General features: G+C 42.2%; 1 protein-coding gene across 1 annotated transcript; it reads left to right on the forward strand.

Annotated features, from left to right (window-relative positions):
• The first annotated feature begins 1,675 nt into the window (after window positions 1–1,675).
• LOC119724146 (organic cation transporter protein-like) lies at window positions 1,676–19,019 on the forward strand. Its single transcript, XM_038195070.1, has 9 exons — window positions 1,676–2,192; window positions 4,737–4,967; window positions 5,975–6,171; window positions 9,966–10,322; window positions 14,946–15,080; window positions 16,039–16,124; window positions 16,583–16,703; window positions 17,531–17,603; window positions 18,540–19,019. The coding sequence occupies exons 1-9, from the start codon at window positions 1,845–1,847 to the stop codon at window positions 18,780–18,782; spliced, it is 1,791 nt and encodes a 596-aa protein (XP_038050998.1). The 5' UTR covers window positions 1,676–1,844; the 3' UTR covers window positions 18,783–19,019.
• Window positions 19,020–19,646: the final 627 nt, after the last annotated feature.

Raw genomic sequence — 19,646 nt, forward strand, 5'->3', positions numbered from 1 at the left:
CTTAAAAATGCAACGGCTGTTCCATGTCGCTGTTCCATGGTATAGTAGTGCACATTTTAATTGGGATATTTTTATCTCATAAACTTCGATTTAATCTGGATGATGAATCAAAAAGCTGTCATCGTACTTTAAGCGTTTACTGATTTAGTCCTGCGTTATTAATTAATTTTATTATTATTTTTTTTGAAGAAATTTTTTTTCCACACGATAGAAAAAAAATGTGGAATTTGACCTCCTTTCGCTAGACAGAATGCATGGCAAGGTTAAAATAAAATAATGAAAATCTTTTTCTTTTTTTAGCATCGAAAATAAAATAAAAATTCTATATGCCCTAAGGAATCTCAAAATCTTTGGTGATGCGGCGGCGTTTCCTGCTGCGATGCTTTGTATTTCATACACAAACACGAATTAGCAAATCGGTCAGATTCCGAATTGAGATAAATGGTTATGAAAAAGTACAACTTAGGGCTCCGCGTGAGAGAACCAGCGTGATAAAAAAAAACCTATACAAAAAAACACCTGAAAATAAAATAAAAACGAGTTAATTCCACACCGGTTGAAGGTCGTCTCTGACAACAAACAGCATCAATCATTATATTGACACTTTGCGCTCCAAAAGAAGTGTGGCAAACGGTTTTGCAAAGAAAAGAATTCGCGATTTGAAAAGATTCCGAACGGGTTTTTTGCCAAAACAAAAATAACAAAACCAGACGTGCGAAAGAAAATTCTAAAAGATGGTTGCGTCACGATACGACATTCTTGCCATCCATAAAATCAACAATTTCCAGCAAGGTCATATTTTAAAGGGGCATGACGGCCTGAAGTCCCCGAAAATGTCATGTTTTGGATTGTTTACTTATACTATTTTAAAGGTCTAGTTGAAAGAAAACTAACCTAATGTCTTACCGTTCCGGGAAAAGATGAAAAAACCTGGTTGTTTACATCGGACCCGACAGAGTACGCATACGTGTTCCCGGTCGTTTACTTACCCATACTGAAATTTGTAGCCTTGTGGAGACATTTCTTTGTTCTCGTGTAGTAAAGTTTTCGACTTTGAAAGTGTAGTTTCAAAATGCTCTTATTTTATCAGAATTAATTTCCTTGGCTGAAATTCGGGCTTAATGTCCCTGTTCTAAAACTCTTCCATTTGCAACGGATCAACCCACCTTGGAAATTCCTACTTTTTGAGTAAAATCCATATATCTATTTCGTGAAAACCTTGTGGGGACGTATTCATCTATAGGAATTGCCCTGTGGAGACGTATCCAATCTTTTGTTCCCTATTGTGTGCATGTCTCCAGAGGGCACGGCTCGTAAGAATTCGTTTTAATAAATAAATGTATTCATGTTTTTTAAGGGGGGGAACTTTGAAATCTTTCCACGTAGTCTGACTTAAAAGGGCAGTGACTTTAAAACCGTAAAAAACGATCGATTGATGACACATAAGGTACCCCGTCTGATCGATAACTGTGATAATTAGCATTTCTTTGTTTGTCGGGAGATAAAACATTCAAATCGATATCTGTCACTTGCCCCATTAATTTTCTGCCCGGGCCCTAGTTCAAGTTGAACAGTAATTTATTACATATAGCTAAGTTCCTCTATAGGCAGAACATTTTGTGAGGCTGAAAATTCATGGGCACACGTCGTCTTTTGTTTGGTTACAGCGAAGCCGACGTCACAAACCGCACGCTTAGCCGTAAATAGCTCCATTCACTCGGCCGGAGGTAAACTTTCGGTGACTAGATGCGCTGTGAAAGGAACTCAGTCCATGGCCAGGTGGTGAGCATTCCGAAACAGCTTCCCGCACCAACCAGAAATAACCTTCAAAAGAAAAGGGAAGGATGGATCTGGACGACATTTGGGTGTTTTTAGGGGACTTCGGTCGCTACCAGACCTTAGCGTACATCCTGATCACGCTAATCGGGACGTGGTTGCCGGCATGGCAGATTTTCGGGATTATTTTCACGGCGGACCGGCCGCCGTTCCACTGCCGGGCCAGCGAGGGGTTCTCGGTGGAGGACAGCGTGCCGTTGAGCCCCGACGACAACGGAACCTTCTCGCAGTGCGAAATGTACGCCGTGTCGGAAGATGGGAACGGAACCGCCATAGTCAACATGAGTCGAGTAGTGGCTTGTACAAACGGATACGACCATCAACCTATTTATGGCGAAAACACCATCGTCATGGAGGTAAGATGTTCTTAAGGCATGTATAGGATAATTTATCCCAAAAGTAAACCTACCGAATTAAAAGAGCTTACTTGGATTAAAGATCGTATACTGGTACTAAACATTTCATGAAATTATTCCATCTGGCTTGCTGTCGTTGAAGAAATAAAAAAATGTAGTTGATTTCCAACGATCAGTCAATATTAAAGTGATTTTTGGAAATAAAAAATGACGAAATAGTGTTATGTGATCAACAAGTTGTGCGGGGTTTTTTTTTTTGGTTTTTTTTTTTTTACAGTTTTTTCGAAAAGTGTAATATCCACTGAGATGAAACGTCAACAGGTTATGTTTTGAACCTTCTTCTCTGGATTTTGAGTGGTGTTATTATTGGAAACGAACAAAATGCATGAAAAGCAAATGATCCTATATATGCCTTTAAGTCGTCCACTATATAAATTATGATCATGACATTGTTTAAAAGTGTAAAGACATACATAATTATTTCTGATATTCAAATTACCCATGGACTTCTTCAACTCTGAACAAATGTTCAAGTTTGAAACAAATTCTATTTGAATAAATCTAAACAAATTCTAAATGAATATAGCCATCAGGCAGACTTTTATGTTCCAGATACTGGGGGAAAACGCATTTAGTTTTAAAAACAAGTTGAATACGTTCATACCATCCTCCCCTTCAAACGATGGCTCCGCCCTTAAAATAAATTGTGTTATAATAGAGAAGTGTTCGTATTCTATATTTTTGGAGACATAACAAGGGTTTGTTCAGGGTTTACCCAAAGAGACTGTTTCCTGCATGTCTTTCACGTTATTGTCAGATAGATAAAATCTGATTAGAGTTATACAAGTCATTCAATAGGAAAATATTGTATCAACAAGACAAGTATAGATCAGACAGGACTCTGGAGTGCTCTGAAACTTGCAAAACTAAATCAGGCCCACTTTACTCACAGTTTGGCCAGCAAATTTCTCCAAAAATTCCACTGGGCAAAAGAAAAGGTCCTCAGTATTTCACCAACCAAGTTTGAAGACTCAATTCAATTTTTAAAGGAGACTTTTCTTCCATATTTTGCACATGAGAGGGACGTCAAGTGATTTCAAAATGGGGCTTAAGACTAGACTGGTACATGTCCAAGTCCAACCATGGTCCAAGCATTTGAAAAGACTGACCTCTTCATTCACTGTCAATAGTCTGGTTGCTTGACTATGGAGAAATGTGTAGTAAATTGAGACTAGTTCCCGGTTCATGCCACATGTTTCTTAAATTCTTTTGGCATGGCTGATTGATGCAGTACTGAAGCTGTGTTGGACTGGTTGTTTTAGGTGCCAGTCTATTTTCTTGTTTTGCATGTTTTCAATACCTTAAGTTTTGGGACTCTCATACACAGTATTGAGAGTCCCAAATTTTCGGACTAAGTAGAGATGTGCTCGATGACCGCCATTCGGGCATGACAATTTTTTGGGGGGAAAACACGTACCATAATGTTTTTTTTTTTTGTGGGGACCTGGGGGGGGGAGGTATGCCATACATTTTCGGCCGTGCAGCTTGTGTAGGTCCTAACCAGACTGGGACCATGAGTGCAGAAAACATGCAAAACTAAATCAGGCCAACTTTACTCACTCTTTATCCGACAAAATTCGCCAAACTCTTCATGAGGCAAAGACAAGGTCCTCGGTATTTCACCAGCCAATTTGAAGGTCTCAATTCAATTTTAAAGGAGACTTTTCTTCAACATTTTGCACCTGAGAGTGAAGCCAAGTGATTTGAATTTGAAGCCTAAGACTAGACTGGTGCTGGTCCAACCTTTTGAAAAGATTGATCCGTCAGTAGTCTGGTGGCACGACTGTGGAGAGAATGTGTAGAAATAGAGACAAGGTACAAGATGAGTCTCTTTTGACACATAGTTGACTGATTCAGTACTATAACGGGGTGTTGGACTAGTCGTTTCATGTGCCAGTCTATTTTCTTGTATTGCATGTTTTTACTATCTTTAGTTGTGAGACTCCTACATAGTCTTGAACTTGAGAGTCCCAAAATGTTGGCGATCATGTAGTGTAGGGCCCCTATTTTGTTTTGATCAAATTAGAGTCAAAAATGTTTTTTTTTTTATTGCTCAAAAATCACCTTTACAATCAAAAGCAGACTTTTCTCAATTCTTATGACACCCGTTTTGCAATTTTGAACAGATTCTTGGGGTAGAAATCACGATTTTCCTGCGTGGTTTGTGCCTTGCGATTCAGCGCGCCGTGCGTCCATTTTTATTTTCGGGTTGCGTGTTGTCGCCGCGCTGTCATCGTCATTTTACCCCCAAATTTCCCTTAAAAAAAATCAAAACCCTGCCCTATATTTATGACATGCCTGTTTATTGAGAATGTCACCAACTAGTTTGGTCGGTCTAAAAATTTTAAAGTGGATTTTATTCCCTTATAGGAACCGGGCCCTACACTACACGATCGCCAAACTGTTCGGGGTATAGGTCTTAGCTAATTTCATTGCTATCTCAAAAATGTTTCTCTGTATTTTCACTCCCCGGTGCGTGCTCAGCTCGACTTGGTCTGCGACCAGGAGATCCTGGCCAGCACCGCCCAGTCGATCCTGTTCTGCGGCGTGCTGGCCGGTGCGTTCATCTTCGGTCAACTCTCGGATCTGATCGGCCGTAAGACCGTGCTGCTCGTGAGCGTCCTGCTGCAGGCCGCGGCCGGCATCTCCATCGCCTTCGTCTACGAATACCATTGGTTCGTCATGCTGTGGTTCTTCATCGGAATGTTTGAGCAGGTAAGTTTTGGTCCTGGGTTATACTTAGTCTGGCTCCCAGACCGAAAGGTTCTGACTATATTTCTGCTGAATCTTAGGGCCAGTAGCCGTCAGTGTCACATGACTAAAACGGGAGGAATGCCTCCCGTTTCCGACATTTCCGAAGTTTGCCGAATGCATTTCGTCGACACTCTCGGATAACGCCCGGGTATTTTCGGGTATAGTAGTTTTGTTTTTGTTTACCAAAACATTTTTTTTTTAAATGAGTTTATTATTAATGTTCATTGCTCTCATTCAAACAAGTGAAATTCAATGACGACTTTGTGCATCAAGTATGCACTCGGATCGTACGAGAGGCGAGTTTTGCTGTGCCATGTACTATTTTAAATCTGACGGTATTCCAAAACTCGCCGTCGTCTCCATTTCGGCGTCGCCTGCTATTTAGGTCCCTAACTTTAAAGATTCCAGCTCAACATTAGTCATTGTTTTCTCACACAAATATCAAACAGTATGATATATGAAGCAAGTAATATTAATTTTTTTATTTGATCGGAAGTTCGGAACATTAAAGGCTTTTAACGATAAATCCAAACCTGAAACAAAACCGAGGTTTGAGACAGGGGCATCATGTTTAATTTTTAGCCGTGAATTTGCCAAAAACTTAAATTTATTGGTCACAGTGTCCAAAAATGTAGTGGTGAGCAATTGACCATTGTGCAGTGATACGTGACTAAAATTAAATGAACCTCATAGGGGTTGAGGCCAAGGATAAGGAGTATCTGCACAATCAAACATTTCAAAATCGACTTTACAGTTTTGTAGTAATTTCAAAAATAGTCCAACGGACCGTTTTGGAGACATACCGTAATATCGCAATCTCAAGTCTGCCAAGCGTCTGGTGTTGACATAACTTGTCACATTTTCCATAGTTGAAGTAGCAGTCGGGATTCGAACTAAGAACCTCCCAATTTGCAAGACCTGTGCTAAACCAACCAACCAACTTTGCCCCCCTTTATTCCATCCCAAAGGGCATGAATCTGACGGAGTACGTGCTCGTCATGGAGATGTTCTCTCCCAAGATGCGGTCCATTGCCGGCTGCATCAACAACATTTCCTGGGGGGTGGGCGTGACCCTCCTGGCGCCCATCGCCTACTTTCTCCGAGATTGGAGGAAGATGCAGCTGGCCATCTCCATACCCTGCCTCGTGGCCATCCCTCTCTGGTTGTAAGTATACCGGTCTTGAAGTCGACCTTATTCTCTCCCAAATCTGCATTTTTCTTTTTTAATTCTTCATAAAGGCATGTTTGCATTTGTTCCAAAAGTAACCTACCGAGTTGCAATGTATGAGGCAAAAAATAATAGTTGCTTCCGATTACATGACATTTGAAAATAGGGTAGGTAGGTAGGGAAATTGTTTTCTTTTCTTTTTGGCAACTTTTTTGGGTATACGATCATATGGAGGTGTCTGCGTGTAGTCAAGGGTAGGAGGTAGTAATTGATGGTTTTCGTTCTTTTTTGCTCATTCCCCCCCCCCCAAAAAAAAATAATTAGGATAGGGGCAGTCAAAATAGGGTAGGTAGGGTAACCGGAAGTAGAATTATTGTTTTTGGCCTTATCAAAACAACCAACTTGGATTGAAGATCGTACTGGTACTAAACACCCCTTTAAATGATTCCGTCTGTCTTGCTGTCATTGAGAAGAAATCAAGAAATGTAGGTGATTTCCAACCATCAGTCAATGTAGACTGATTGTTGACTGATTGTTGGAGATAAAGCGTGCAATATTGACGAAATCGTGTTTCGTGATCAAATTAGGTTGTGCATGTTTTTTTCACTGGTTTCTCGAAACTAGTGTAATATCTGCTGAGCTAAACTTCAACAGCTTAGGTGTTGAACGTTCTTCTTTGGATTTTGAGTGGTGTTATTTATATTGGACACGAACAAAATGCATGAACATGCTTTTAAAGATGTACATGCGATCGGATGTCGCAGCTATATATCATGGTTTTCTACTTATCTTATTTGAAAGGTCAGGTTCCCCGAAATCCACATAGACATATAATGCCTTGGGTTTTTACTCCTGCCGCGTTGGCAGTTTTTTGGCCTTGGTTTATACACGTATATTTCAAGCGTCAAATTTTGAGCCAAATGTCAACAAAACAGGCGCCGCGTGAAAATGTATTCATTTCGCAGTGAGACTCACTGTGATAATATGGCATGTCTCATGCAACTTTCCAAAGCAACCCAAACGCTTACGCCTTTGAAGAGCGTTTTGAAAAAAAATGAACATCTGCGATTGGAATGCCGACCAGCGCTTCCAACGGCTCGATTTTCGAGGACCAAACTTTTTGAACAGCAAATTGTTAAAGTAAGGTTTGTGAACGTGCATATTCTACTTTGACTCTTTTAAGTTTGTGGTAAACGCATTTTCGTACCCAAACAGGGGCTTTCTCTCGAAAGTATTTAAATGGCAAAGTTCGCTGAATTCGCCCCAAATAAAACCTGAGTTTTCCCCCCTGAAAACAGCTCTTCAGTACCCGAAGTTTATTTATCCCCAAAATCGTGTTCCCCAAATCCCCAATTCAACCGCCGCCACACGCACCGTGAATTTCACCAGGTATAATAACGTACCTTTTTCATAAGCTGACGCACACATCACCTGTTTCGTTAATAAAAAAAAAAACCCCAAAACGTTGCTAAGGTTCAAGCACGAAAGAATTAGTTTCGACCTTGCAGAATGAAGGGATTATGGTCCCCTAAGTTGGGGATTTAACGAACCATGTTTTAACTATACTACTGCAAATACCAGGCTTAGCGTATTTTATTCCCCCGGTCGTTCACTGTACGTAAACCCACGTCAGTGCCCAAGGCAACCAACACGGAAAACTTGCCGTTGTTACAAAACTTGGACTCCTGTGCGAACTTTGCACAATGCCACCGCCGTCGCCTCGTGACGCAAGCTTGCTCAATCATGGTTTGTCGAGCGCGGAAGCTTTGCCTTTGTGTTCAGTGTTTCTTCCCCTCGCGGGTCCAGTTTCTTTGTGGGGCGTTTAAGACCAACTTCAGCCCTAAGGTACATGTCTGTATCCTCGGGTTCCCATGTCTGTACCGCGCCAAACCAACAATTTATTTAAGAGTTCAAAGCCAAATCAATTCATTACAAAGGTAGCCAAAAACACACCGTAGGCCCTACAAACTGCATCCTGGTGTTGTCTTTTCTGCCGCTGGTTTCCTGTTTTGTCGAGAAAACTGTTTTCGTTACTCGGCCGATGGTTGATAACATTGGTACTGTCGGCTGATTCTTTTGAGCCCATGGAAAACAACTTATTAAACTGACAGGGACCAGTGTAAAAAGCTTTGTAATACTATCAAGTAATTGGTTTGTAATTGTTAAAATGTAAAGAATAAAGCTTTTTCTGGTGTTGTATTGAAGTTACGAAGGACAATTTCGTGCGTTTGTTTCTTTCGAAGCAACAGAATTGCTCAAAATCTTAAGTAGGGTACAAATAATTATGCAACTTGCCTGTGGAAGTTTCAGCTTACTAGTGGGTTCTACACATTTCGAGGGAAAAAAAGAGAAAACATATGCAAAACTGTTGAGGTCTCGTAACTGGATTCCGTTGCAAATGCACGTAACCATCTTCAATTTGTGTTAAAACCATCTTCAATTAGTTTTATTTCATTTGAACTGTACCTTTTCAAGTGTTGTTTATCAAAGGGTATAGACCTTATACGTAGCAGCCATCTTATAGGGCAATGCACGGTTTTGTTCAGTCTGTGTAATAGACCATGGCGAAGCAACCTCGTCCCCAGTGCTTACTTCATTTCCAACCACGTTTCCAATAGTAAGCCCTGGATAGGAAACTTTCTTCCTGTATCCTGATTCGATACCGCAATTTGCTAGAAATGGATTTATATCGTGCACTTGGTGTTGTTATTCACAACCTGCAGTACGTGTTTTCGCGATCATTCGTCCACGCATTCTTGAAAATATTCATTTCCTTTCCAATTTGTTAATATTAATATGACATGTGATACTGCATGTTGTCTCGTTAAGATCGTTACAGTTTAATTAAAACAAAATCGTGTCATCGTTACTCATGCCATGCTCGCGCTTCGACGATTTTTTTACCCCAGACACCGCATACAAAAACAAACGCAAATGTAACGCACAGGCAGGCACCAGACTATTCCTCATTTGCATACGTGTTCAAAAATCTTGCACATGCAAATGATCCAATACCAGGGTGAGAGAGCAGGTAGTGGTGGGCGCGTACTGCTCGACACCCTGGGGACGAGGTTGATGGCGAAGATATTTGAGCAGATTCGATGAATCTTTATGCAAAACAACCGCCTCTTGACCTCGGATTTTGACCAATCAGTGGGCGCCTTCTATGTCGGGTCTTCAGTCATTCACCAGACAGAGATAAAAAAAACACCTAGACACAGCAACAGAGGCTGTGGTCACGCGCTGTGTATCATGTTACGCGATACACGCCTGGCCGTTGTTGTAGTTCAAAACACTGCATTCGAATTGACCAATCAAACATTTAGTCCTGATTTGGGAATGAAATGACGTCACGATTTAGTAAAGTCGATTTCGATTGGCTGAGGCCCGGGATCGCATAAATCTGCATGCTTAGATATATCAGACGTTATACGGAGACTGGGCTCCGTGGATAACGGATGATACTCAGACTAGATTTGGTTGGGATGTACATGAGACGAGTGAACCTTAAGTGTATTGTAACTGAATTAAAATAACAAAAGATGCCATCTAAAATGGCTGCTACGCACTAGGTCTATGTCATCGTTCATCATAATAAGGTCCGTTCTTGGTTAATTATTGCCAATGTTGTTACGTGCATTTAATAAGGAACGAAATTCAAAAAAATACATAACCTAAGTTCATATTAAGATGTAACGGCTGCTGGAGCGACTGCTTTATAGCAGGTAATATAAGATCGAGGTTGAATGAGTTTACACTTTTTGAGCCGCCATGTTGTCCTGACCTTTCAGTGTATTGTACGAGTCCGTCAGGTGGCTGCTCTCTAGAGGGCGCCACACCCAAGCATTCAAAATCCTACGCCGCATCGCCCGGTTCAACGGAATCAGCCCGCCTCCCGACGGCTTCGTCATCACCCACGAGGGCCGGAACATTCGCGAATCGGCGGAGCCGGATGGCGCCAACAACGACCTCGCTCACAGCAACGGTAACCTGGCAACGGTTTCCGGGAGCAAGATACCGGATCATGGCCAGGATCCGGAAGGAGCGCCGAGTAAGGAAGACGGAAAGAAGGCCAAGACGCACACCTTCATCGACATCTTGAGAAGCTGGAGGGTTTTTAGAAATCTCCTGATCATGTGTTACTCGTGGTAAGTTTAACCATACAGCAAGGAATTCAAAAGTTTCACGACAAATCTTAGCAGGACCCAAAGGCTAGCCGATATTCCTTTTTGTACCTATCTCAACGACCCTCCGGTGACTGACTGCCAGTTGTTAATTTGACTCGCTTATATCCCACCTTGACCCAAACACTTGACTCAGATGACCACCTAAACCAATGTCCTGGACCATCTTTATTAGGCCTTCATACAGGGTGAGTAAAAAAAACAACGAAACCTAAATGTCAAGACCATTGTTTTAGTGAAGTTCTAAATGTAGCACTTTCAAAATCAAGGATACAAAAGCTCAATTCATAAGCTTCTTTTAGTATAAGAATCATTCAAATCACTCGGGTACTTTTTAAGTTACGGACTTTTAAACGCAACCACCGCTTTAGAGTTCTGTCCACGGATCACAAAAAGGTAAGTGTTCTATCAGCAAAACGAAAACAAATCACATAGGGATGTGTGTGAATTGTATTCCGTAGGCAGAACTTTAAAACGGTGGTTGTGTTAAAAATTCCGTAACTTGAAAAGTACATAAGTGATTTGAATGATTCTTGTACTAAAAAAAACCTTATGAATTGGGCTTTCATATCCTAGATTTTGAAAGTGCTACATGTAGAGCTTCACGAAAACAATAGTCCCGACATTTGGGTTTCGTGTTTTTTTTACTCACCCCGTATTTGTTGTTAAGTGCAATTCTTAATGTACATTGTATGGTGTAGTGCTGTGGTCCAATGGTTACGGTACGTGTTTGACTCACGTTCCCTGGTAAGTGAGTTCGAACCCTGACCGGGAACATGGTGCTTGTGTTCTTGGGCAAGAAACTTTACTTCAATTGCCTCTCTCCACCCAGGAGTATAAATGGGTACATGTGAAGGTAGATACCAGAATGCGCTGATCTCGAGTTGATGCAAAAACTGGCTTCATGGCCTGATGAACAGGCTTAATAATTTTGAAGATTTTTCAGTAATGGTTATATATACAAAAAGCGCTATAAGCACAACATCATTAATATTGTTTTAATTATAATGTGAACATGTGAACATTTTAGCTTGAAACTTCCTCGTGCTCAACTCAAATTCTTTTAGAAAAACAACCTTTGTCACTTTATCCCACCAAAAGCATCAACAGAAAACGTTTCACGTCTACAAGTTTTTTCCCATAATAGGTAGAGATTGAAGACGGTCAGAGCATATACTGACCGGAACGTCGAGTTTATACCTCTGGTTCTTTTCAGAGCCATTCTCTTAGTTTGAGAAATTTTTCCCACATGGTGTTTCCGCAAACTTTTCACTCAATAATATCCCCATGCAAAGCTTCAAATCTTACTGAGGTAGAGATTGGGTCGGGGAACTTGAAAATCGTCATTTACCCATACCAGATGCACCGAGAAATTCTAAGCAAGGCTTTCGGAGCAGATGTAGGCCAGACAAAAACAACCCTCTCAAATGCCAACTTCGTGCTGTTTGGATAACTTCTGTCCTTTTGTGTCTGTCCATCAGCAGAAAACACGGGATTAACTTATCGGCCCGATTAAAATCGCTTCATTTACTTCCTATACTTATACTCGATCCTTGACTCTTCGGTTGTGTTCAGGAATTCTCTGAAAAGAAAAGATATGAGGGTGTTTTCAAAAAAATGTGATATTTCGCGGGCCTTGGAAAAAAAACAAGACAACGCAAGTCTACCAGTGTTAATAGTCGAGTCAATGATATGTCCCCACACGTCCCTGCAAGACCCAACAAGTCTATACAAGTCCCAAAAAGTCCCTGCAATTTCCTACAAGTCCCTGCAAGTCCCCACCAGTTCATGCAAGTCCCCGCAATTAAGTCCCTGCAAGTCACCACAAGTCCATGCAAGTTCCCACAAGTCAATGAAAGTCCCCACAAATCCTTGCAAGTCCCCACAAGTCTCTGCAAGTCCCTGCAAGTCACCACAAATAACTGCAATCCCCACAATCATTGCAAGACCCCACAAGTCCTTGCAAGTCCCCACAAGTCCCTGCAAGTCCCTGCAAGTCACCACAAGTCCCTACAAGTCCCTGCAAGACATCACAAGTAACTACAATCTCCACAAATCACTGCAAGTCCCCACAAGTCCTTGCAAGTCCCCACAAGTCCCTGCAAGTCCCCATAAGTCCCCGCAAATCCTTGCAAGTCCCCGCAAGTCTCCGCAAGTCCCTGCAAGTCACCGCAAGTCCCTGCAATCCCCACAAGTCCTTGCAAGTCCCCGCAAGTCCTTGCAAGTCTCCACACGTCCCTGCAAGTCTCCGCAAGTCTCTGCAAGTCACTGCAAGTCCCTGCAATCTCCACAAGTCCCTGCGAGTCCCCACAAGTCCCTGCAAGTTTCCACAAGTCCCTATAAGTCCCCACAAGTCCCTGCAAGTCCCCACAAGTCCACACAAGTTCCAGCAAGTCCCTGCAAGTCCATCACAAGTCCATCACAAGTCCCTCACAAGTCCCCACAAGTCCATCACAAGTCCTCATACAAGCATCAATAAAGTCACTAGCTTTCCAAATTAACTGTTACAAAAAGCATTCCTTTGTCATTGTTCATCGTGTTTCTTGTGACATGACTTAACATGTGAAATGAAAGCACTTGTGATCGAATCGACAGCAACACTAAAGCCTATTATATGGTAAAACTGGTACCGGATTGCACAAAATTCTGTTGGATTAATTCAGATGGGTGTTAAGTGGGAGTCTTTCTGTACCTCTGGTCTACACATTTAGCCCATTCATTGACGTCATACGGGGATCCTGTACAATAGCACTGCCCGGCTCTCACGTGACAGTCAGTCAGTCAGTCAGTGAGATAGGTACTATACAAAGAGGATATCTAGTCCTCTGGGAGCAACACAAATCATTGTCGTCCACCTGGCTCAAATTGAACTCTGTATACACCAATCGCACTTTTTTTTTTACGACTGCCGAGTTCACGCGTACTATAATGCAGCCTCTGCCGGGCCAGGGTAGTCAACGCATGACTGCTGATGCGACGACCTTTTTACTAGTTCCGTGCAAACTTGACAAAAAGTCCTTTGTTGACGTTCAGGCCGGGCTTTGGTTTCGTCTCGTTTGAGCAACGAATTCAAAATTGATACCTCCTGCATTGGCTTGAAAAAGGCTTTCATGGACTATTTCGATGAATATGAAACCGACTGACTGGCGCTCGGCCAGCTTATGGCATTCTTGTGGAATTCAATTGATTCGATGCCTTACCTTGGCAAAATTGGTTTTCAAATACTTCCCAAACAATTTTGCTGAATTAGAACTAGATCATATCGGAGGAAAATCCATCATGTCGCACGCTCTACAGACGACAACCAATGAAGACAAACTAATGGTCCGTGGCAGGGGTGCTTTTTTTTGGGGGGGGGGGAGAAGATGTACGTATTTAAAATTGTGAAATAAATCACCGACACATATCAAACAATGCACTTTATGTATAGGTCATAAAAAAAGTTCTTCCTTGTTCGTTACGGTCGCATAGGCCATTATTGTTGAGAGAATTAGGCGATGTTAAATCTGTATCCTGGAAGATCATGTAAACATTCGCAGTAAATTCCGGTTGTAAATTGGCGAAAATGGCGGGGTTTACATGCACCATTATTTTCAGGCACCCTGTATATGAAAGACTGTTCTTCCTTAAGTTGTGTTTAATCAAGTCCTATATACGGACCGAATATCGATGATATAACATTCACCTTTTAATTCCTGATTCTTGGCTCTTGATATGTTTTTGTTTAAGGAGGAAGTTAAGCCCGAGAACATTGCGACAAGCACATGAAGGTCATTGACTATGCACTGTAATTGGCTGCAGAAAAAAAAATTGCGTCCGGTCTATATGCAAGCATCACGCGTAAGGTCGATTGTTGGAACTTTGTAAAGGGTGCAGGCCAGTAAATCACGATTTGCATGCCCTCAATCTGCTATTAGATCATTTGGTGGGCCATGAACTTGAGGGTTTGTAAAAAAGAAATGAGGAAGCCGTGAACAGGACTGCAGGCTCGTATTTCTGTGAAATCCGTATGGAATTTGGCCCACACTGCTCTATTTTGCAATGGAGCGTAGGCATCCTTTTTCAAAATGGCGATGGGCTTCAGGATTACTTAAGGATTCGCTCGTACCCCCGCCCTGCAAACAGCTCTCATTGGATAGATTTTGCGTGACCTGTGACGTAGAACGCGTCACACAAACTAGCTGCCGGTGCCTATCATGCGTAGCGCGCGCTAGCTGCATGCGAAGGTCAATCTGTACTTCTTTCACAAGATTCTGTGAAGCTCATCAGCCCTTACCAGCGCCCTGTTTGCAGGGCGGGGGGTACGAGCGAATACTTTAGGAGTGATCATCTTTGGATGAAGTTTTCTGCCGCATGTCATTGGTCAACCCCCAAGAATGTAACAGAAAATGATGATGAAATAAGCTTTAATTTGATGTGTGTCTCAAACACCTTGGGGAGTGTGAGTATTTTGTATGGGCGTAATTATCATTGAGGTCTATGGCAGTTCATTTACTGGTCTGCAACCTTAACGATGAACAGAGCGCCCTCAAGGTTTGTCCCCACGTGTTTTTTTTTTCATGCTCACATTCGACCCAAATCTTTCAGGTTTGTCAACAGCATGGTGTACTACGGTGTCTCATTGTACAGCTCCAACTTAGCCGGCGATAAATACTTCAATTTCTTCTTAATTGCCATGGTGGAGATACCAGCTTACATCGTCGTCACCTTCACCTTAATCTGGTAATCATGTAAAATCAATCAAATCAATTAAATCTGTACATGCAAAGTTTCATTCCTCATTAGTGTACAAAAACTGCCATACCTCTCTTTTTGCTGAATTTTTTTTGAGAAGTGCATTTTGGGCTAAAATTGGAAATGTTCACATCTTTCCTTGACAATTACTGAGGGCGCTGTTGCTGTGATGTCATTTCTAAAGAGCAGGGTATTTCTGTTCAAATTGTTAACCCCAAAGTGTGTTCTTTGAAAACATCTCCTCATTGACTTACTGTCATGTACTGACGCAACAATGAATCCCCTAAAAAAAATTTAACAGCTAAGAAAATTCTAGCAACCTTTTTCTGCGGAAGCAAAAGTTTTTGCTTTGTATGACGTCAAAGTTTCGCTCATGAATATGGAAATTCGCACCAAAACACCGTTGGAAATGGCAACATCAAGATAACGAACGCCAACAAAAAAATCCATGTGCCCCTTAAACTCAACAGAAGTACTGTTGTCTGTAGCGCCCTCACTGTTCAAGCATACAGCTATTTGGCCATTTGCGACAGACTGAGGGCGCTATTTCGAAGCCAGTTTCATATGCTAACGGAATTACTCCCATTAGTGTGAATACGCAGTTATTTTTGCCAATTAAAGTAATACATTGGAATGAAATAGAACGATTATATTCAATCGCGAATGAATCATTATTTTAATAACAATTTCCAGGTGAAAATCCCAGTTGAAACCAGTTGAACGGTTTTACTGGTTTCAAACTTTCAACCTGTTTCAACTGGTAGCACGGTTCAACTGGGAATTGGTAACGGGCTTTGACTGGTTTTGACTGGTTTTTGACTGGCTTGAAATGGTTTGAACTGGTAAAAGTGACTTTAGACCAGTTCAACCAGTTTACAACCAGTTCAAATCAGTCACCAATTTCCAGTTGAACTTGAATTTTATTGTAATTTATTTTTCTCGTCAGGTGGGGGCGCCGTCCAACTTTGTTTCTGTTCCACCTCCTTGCCGGGGTCGCCTGCGTGGTGACCGCGTGCCTGCCCAGAGACCCGGGTAAATAAGGTCTATATTCACCCACAAAAGGCAATAGTCTAAATATATTCCATGCAATAATAGGCCATATTTTACGAGGACGCCATTTTGTGGGTAAAAACGGACGTAAATCCGAAGTTATTGACGTATTATGTTGCCTTACATCACCAACAAGTACAATTTTACACTAACTTCACATTTAAACTTGAAAGAAAGTCATTTAACTCTGAAAACTACAATTTCTACTGCCTTTGCTGGAATGGTGGTGTGAGAGCGCCCTCAAATGTTCAAATTGGCAATGATTACCCTGATAAATGGGTAGGAAAGTCATTGAATCCAGAAAGAAAACTTTGCTATTAAAGTAGCTCTGAAATCCCGGTGATTAGAATAGGAGGCGTTCAACTTGGAGTTGATGTTCTTCCGAGTATTTTTTTTCTTCTGATTTATTTTGGTGTTCTCTTGATTTCGGATTTTGTCAGAACGAGCGGCTGAATACGAGATTCCCAGAATAGTCTCAGCGGTGGTCGGCAAATTCTGCATCACCTGCAGCTTCGGGGCAGCCTTCCTGTACGGCACCGAAATATTCCCCACGCCGGTCAGGTGAAACGTTGCTCCAATCAATCAACAACCTTATTTTTGGTTTTGGTTTTAAATGACATTTTGTCGTCTTTGTTTGCACGAGAATGGACCGATCCAGTAAGCCCCTCCCATTTCGCACGTGGGCAAATTAACACGTGCTCCTCTCCAATGCCACACTGCATTTTCCTGCCGCGCGCATCATACGCGCGTGCACGCGCATGTCGGACGTTTGTGCACGCATGTCGGACATAAATCACGGCTGTGATTGGTCAGAATACCATGGGGCGGTGCTTACTGGATCGGTCCATTAGAATGTAATGTATCGTGCTATAATATTAGTTTTTGACATGAATCCTTGCAAACTATAATGTTCTTACTTACATTTTGTCATATTTGTTCGAACGTGATTTTGATACAATGCCCGTATGAAAAATGCCCAAAGCATGGGCGTCGGGGGGGGGGGGGCAAGGGCTTGCCCCCCCTCCCCCCTCAGGACAAGTAAAAAGAGGCGCGAAGTCATATCATGGGTTGGGGGGGGGGCAAATGTCCCTGCCTACCTTCGAGAAAATGATCAATCTGGAAAATGCTGGAAAATATAGGGATTTGGGAGGAAGAATGTGCTTTGCCTCCTTCTGGACAAAAAATCCCGTCGACGCCATGGTCCAAAGTTACACACACAGATGCTAAAACTCGTGCTTATTCTAACTGCCCGATTCAAACCACAGTAAAACAAACGCTTGTAAATTTCCTTTCAGTTTTCGATTCACAAAAGTGGCAGCTGAGCACAGTTTAAAACAAAAGGAACGATTATTAATCACGATACCTTTGTTCTTTTGTCATTGTTTTAGGAACATTGGTTTTGGTATCTCGTCATTCTTTGGACGCGTTGGCAGCATTCTTGCGCCCTTCGTGGTGTATCTTGTAAGTAAATTGTATCCCACTTTTTCCTGGAATTGTCTTGCGGTGTGCTCGGACTTTGCCGCGGTAGTACCTATCGTTATATACGATTCAGAAATTGTGTAGGGTTTCTCACTTCATCTAGTATGGGCCTTATTCACGAGTCGGCCATATTAAATTGAGAGAATATCATAATTTTTGGAACTTGTTTGGAGAAATGAAAGCAGTGACGTTACAATTTAATACCAGTCTGCTCTGATGAATAATTTAGAATATGTGGTTAAACATACCCTAGTGTTTTAAGCCACATTTAAAAAAAAAAATGAAATTGAGGCTAGAATGAGTCTGGCACCATCCCATTCAACAGTTCACAATTTATGAAACATATCAGGGAACACGACCAAAATGGCTTCCTCCTGAATAAGGTCCATACCACTGTTCTCTACTACACTGACTGGTCCATACCGGGCGGGAAGCGCATACCTCTTTATACCTCCAAAATGTCGTCTTTACAGCGCCCCCACTTGCTCAAAATGTTCAATTTATCTCACAAATCCCATCTGGTAATAGGCGGGAATATTGGTTTAGTCACGGCTAGACGTAGACCTGGACTCCGGTAACACCTTATGATCCGTCCATTTTATAAGCCCATATAATGAAATCAAATATTCCTAAAAAAAGTGCCCTAGGCACCGTAGCTCGAAAGCCAGAAGAAACCTGTAAGACTAAGGAAAAGACAATGAAGATGAAATGACAGTTTTCGAGGTGGGAGGAGAACTCCAGAAGAATATTCTGGGGAAAACCCACGGAATCGGGTAGGGACTGAAACCCCAATCCACATGTGGTCCGGGGCAGGAATCGAACCCGGGCCGGCCACAGCGGTGGAAGGCGAGGAAAGTAGCCACTGCACCAACCCGACTCCCTGACGATCTCTTTTCTCTCTCCGACACCGACATTCAGGACAAAGTGTCGAACTTCATCCCGCTTAACATCTTCGGCGGCCTGAGCCTCCTCGCCGCGGGGCTGGTGCTCCTCTTGCCCGAAACCCGCAACAAGCCGCTCCCGGAGACAATGAAGGAAGCGGAGATGTTGGGCCGGACCGCGCCGGTCAGCCGGTCCGGGGGAAGCCGAGGCCGGGCATCGGAGCCTTCTAACAACGGGATCTTGAATGTTGCCCTGCAGGACGAAGATGACTGGCTGTGATTAGGACATGGAGGTACAAGGGTTTGGGTTGGGAGATGATTATTATCACCTATGTGTACAGATTAAAGACGTATATTCTTGAGGTTCCCTCCAAACACACGGTCGAGGCCGCTCAAAGGTGTGAGCCACAAACTTGAAAGATCAGAGAGAAGAAGTTCTTGTGACAGAATGTCTCTGTTCATTGAAGTTTGAAAGGTACAACGTGTCTCCCCCGAAAAAATGTAGCAGTCAATTTTTTTGTGAGGAAACCATTTTTTGGGTGGAGGGGGGGGGGGATTACCATGAGATGATAGAGTGTTTCTTTACCCTTGATAGGATTTTTGTTCTGTGTGATTTGGACCTTTTGTTTGAAAGTTACGGCAAAGCTTGTATAGACTGTCAAAGTTTCTTTGGGCCACTTACCAGATTTTCTGGTATCTAATGAAAGGCATTCACACACCTTCTTGGTATGTGAATGCCTTTCATTAGATACCAGATAATCTGAAAAGTGGCCCAACTTGGAATTCAAGTCCTTTTCATTTAATTAGCTATATCTCTGGACTGGGATGTCCAAATGAGATGGAATAAAGACGACTGTGTAGAGTATTTACTAGGCCGATATATTCCGATTCTTTCACATAAGTTTTGCAGAAAGAGAGTGGTAATATTTTCTATATTTACGGATTGACTGCTGCATTTTTTGTTGACACACGCTGTAGAAAGGAAACAGGATTCAGTTAGTTCCACAGAAACGAATTACGAGGGGAAAACGCTTGGAAGAACATCTCGCAGAACTAGCCTTATAGGAACAATAATAGTGAACGGATTAGCCCCATACACGTGGCCAATTTACTGGACTCCCTCCGTAAATAAAGGCCACACTTG

The sequence above is a fragment of the Patiria miniata genome, unplaced genomic scaffold, assembly GCF_015706575.1.
Source record: "Patiria miniata isolate m_02_andy unplaced genomic scaffold, ASM1570657v1 HiC_scaffold_18, whole genome shotgun sequence".
Taxonomy (NCBI): domain Eukaryota; kingdom Metazoa; phylum Echinodermata; class Asteroidea; order Valvatida; family Asterinidae; genus Patiria; species Patiria miniata.

Excerpts from the sequence above, each read along its gene's own strand:
- LOC119724146 (XM_038195070.1), top strand. The coding sequence starts at position 1,845 with ATGGATCTGGACGACATTTGGGTGTTTTTAGGGGACTTCGGTCGCTAC. Across the intron at positions 6,172-9,965 it reads GTGGCCATCCCTCTCTGGTT|TGTATTGTACGAGTCCGTCA; the intron begins GTAAGTATACCG and ends CTGACCTTTCAG. Across the intron at positions 16,125-16,582 it reads GTGCCTGCCCAGAGACCCGG|AACGAGCGGCTGAATACGAG; the intron begins GTAAATAAGGTC and ends GGATTTTGTCAG.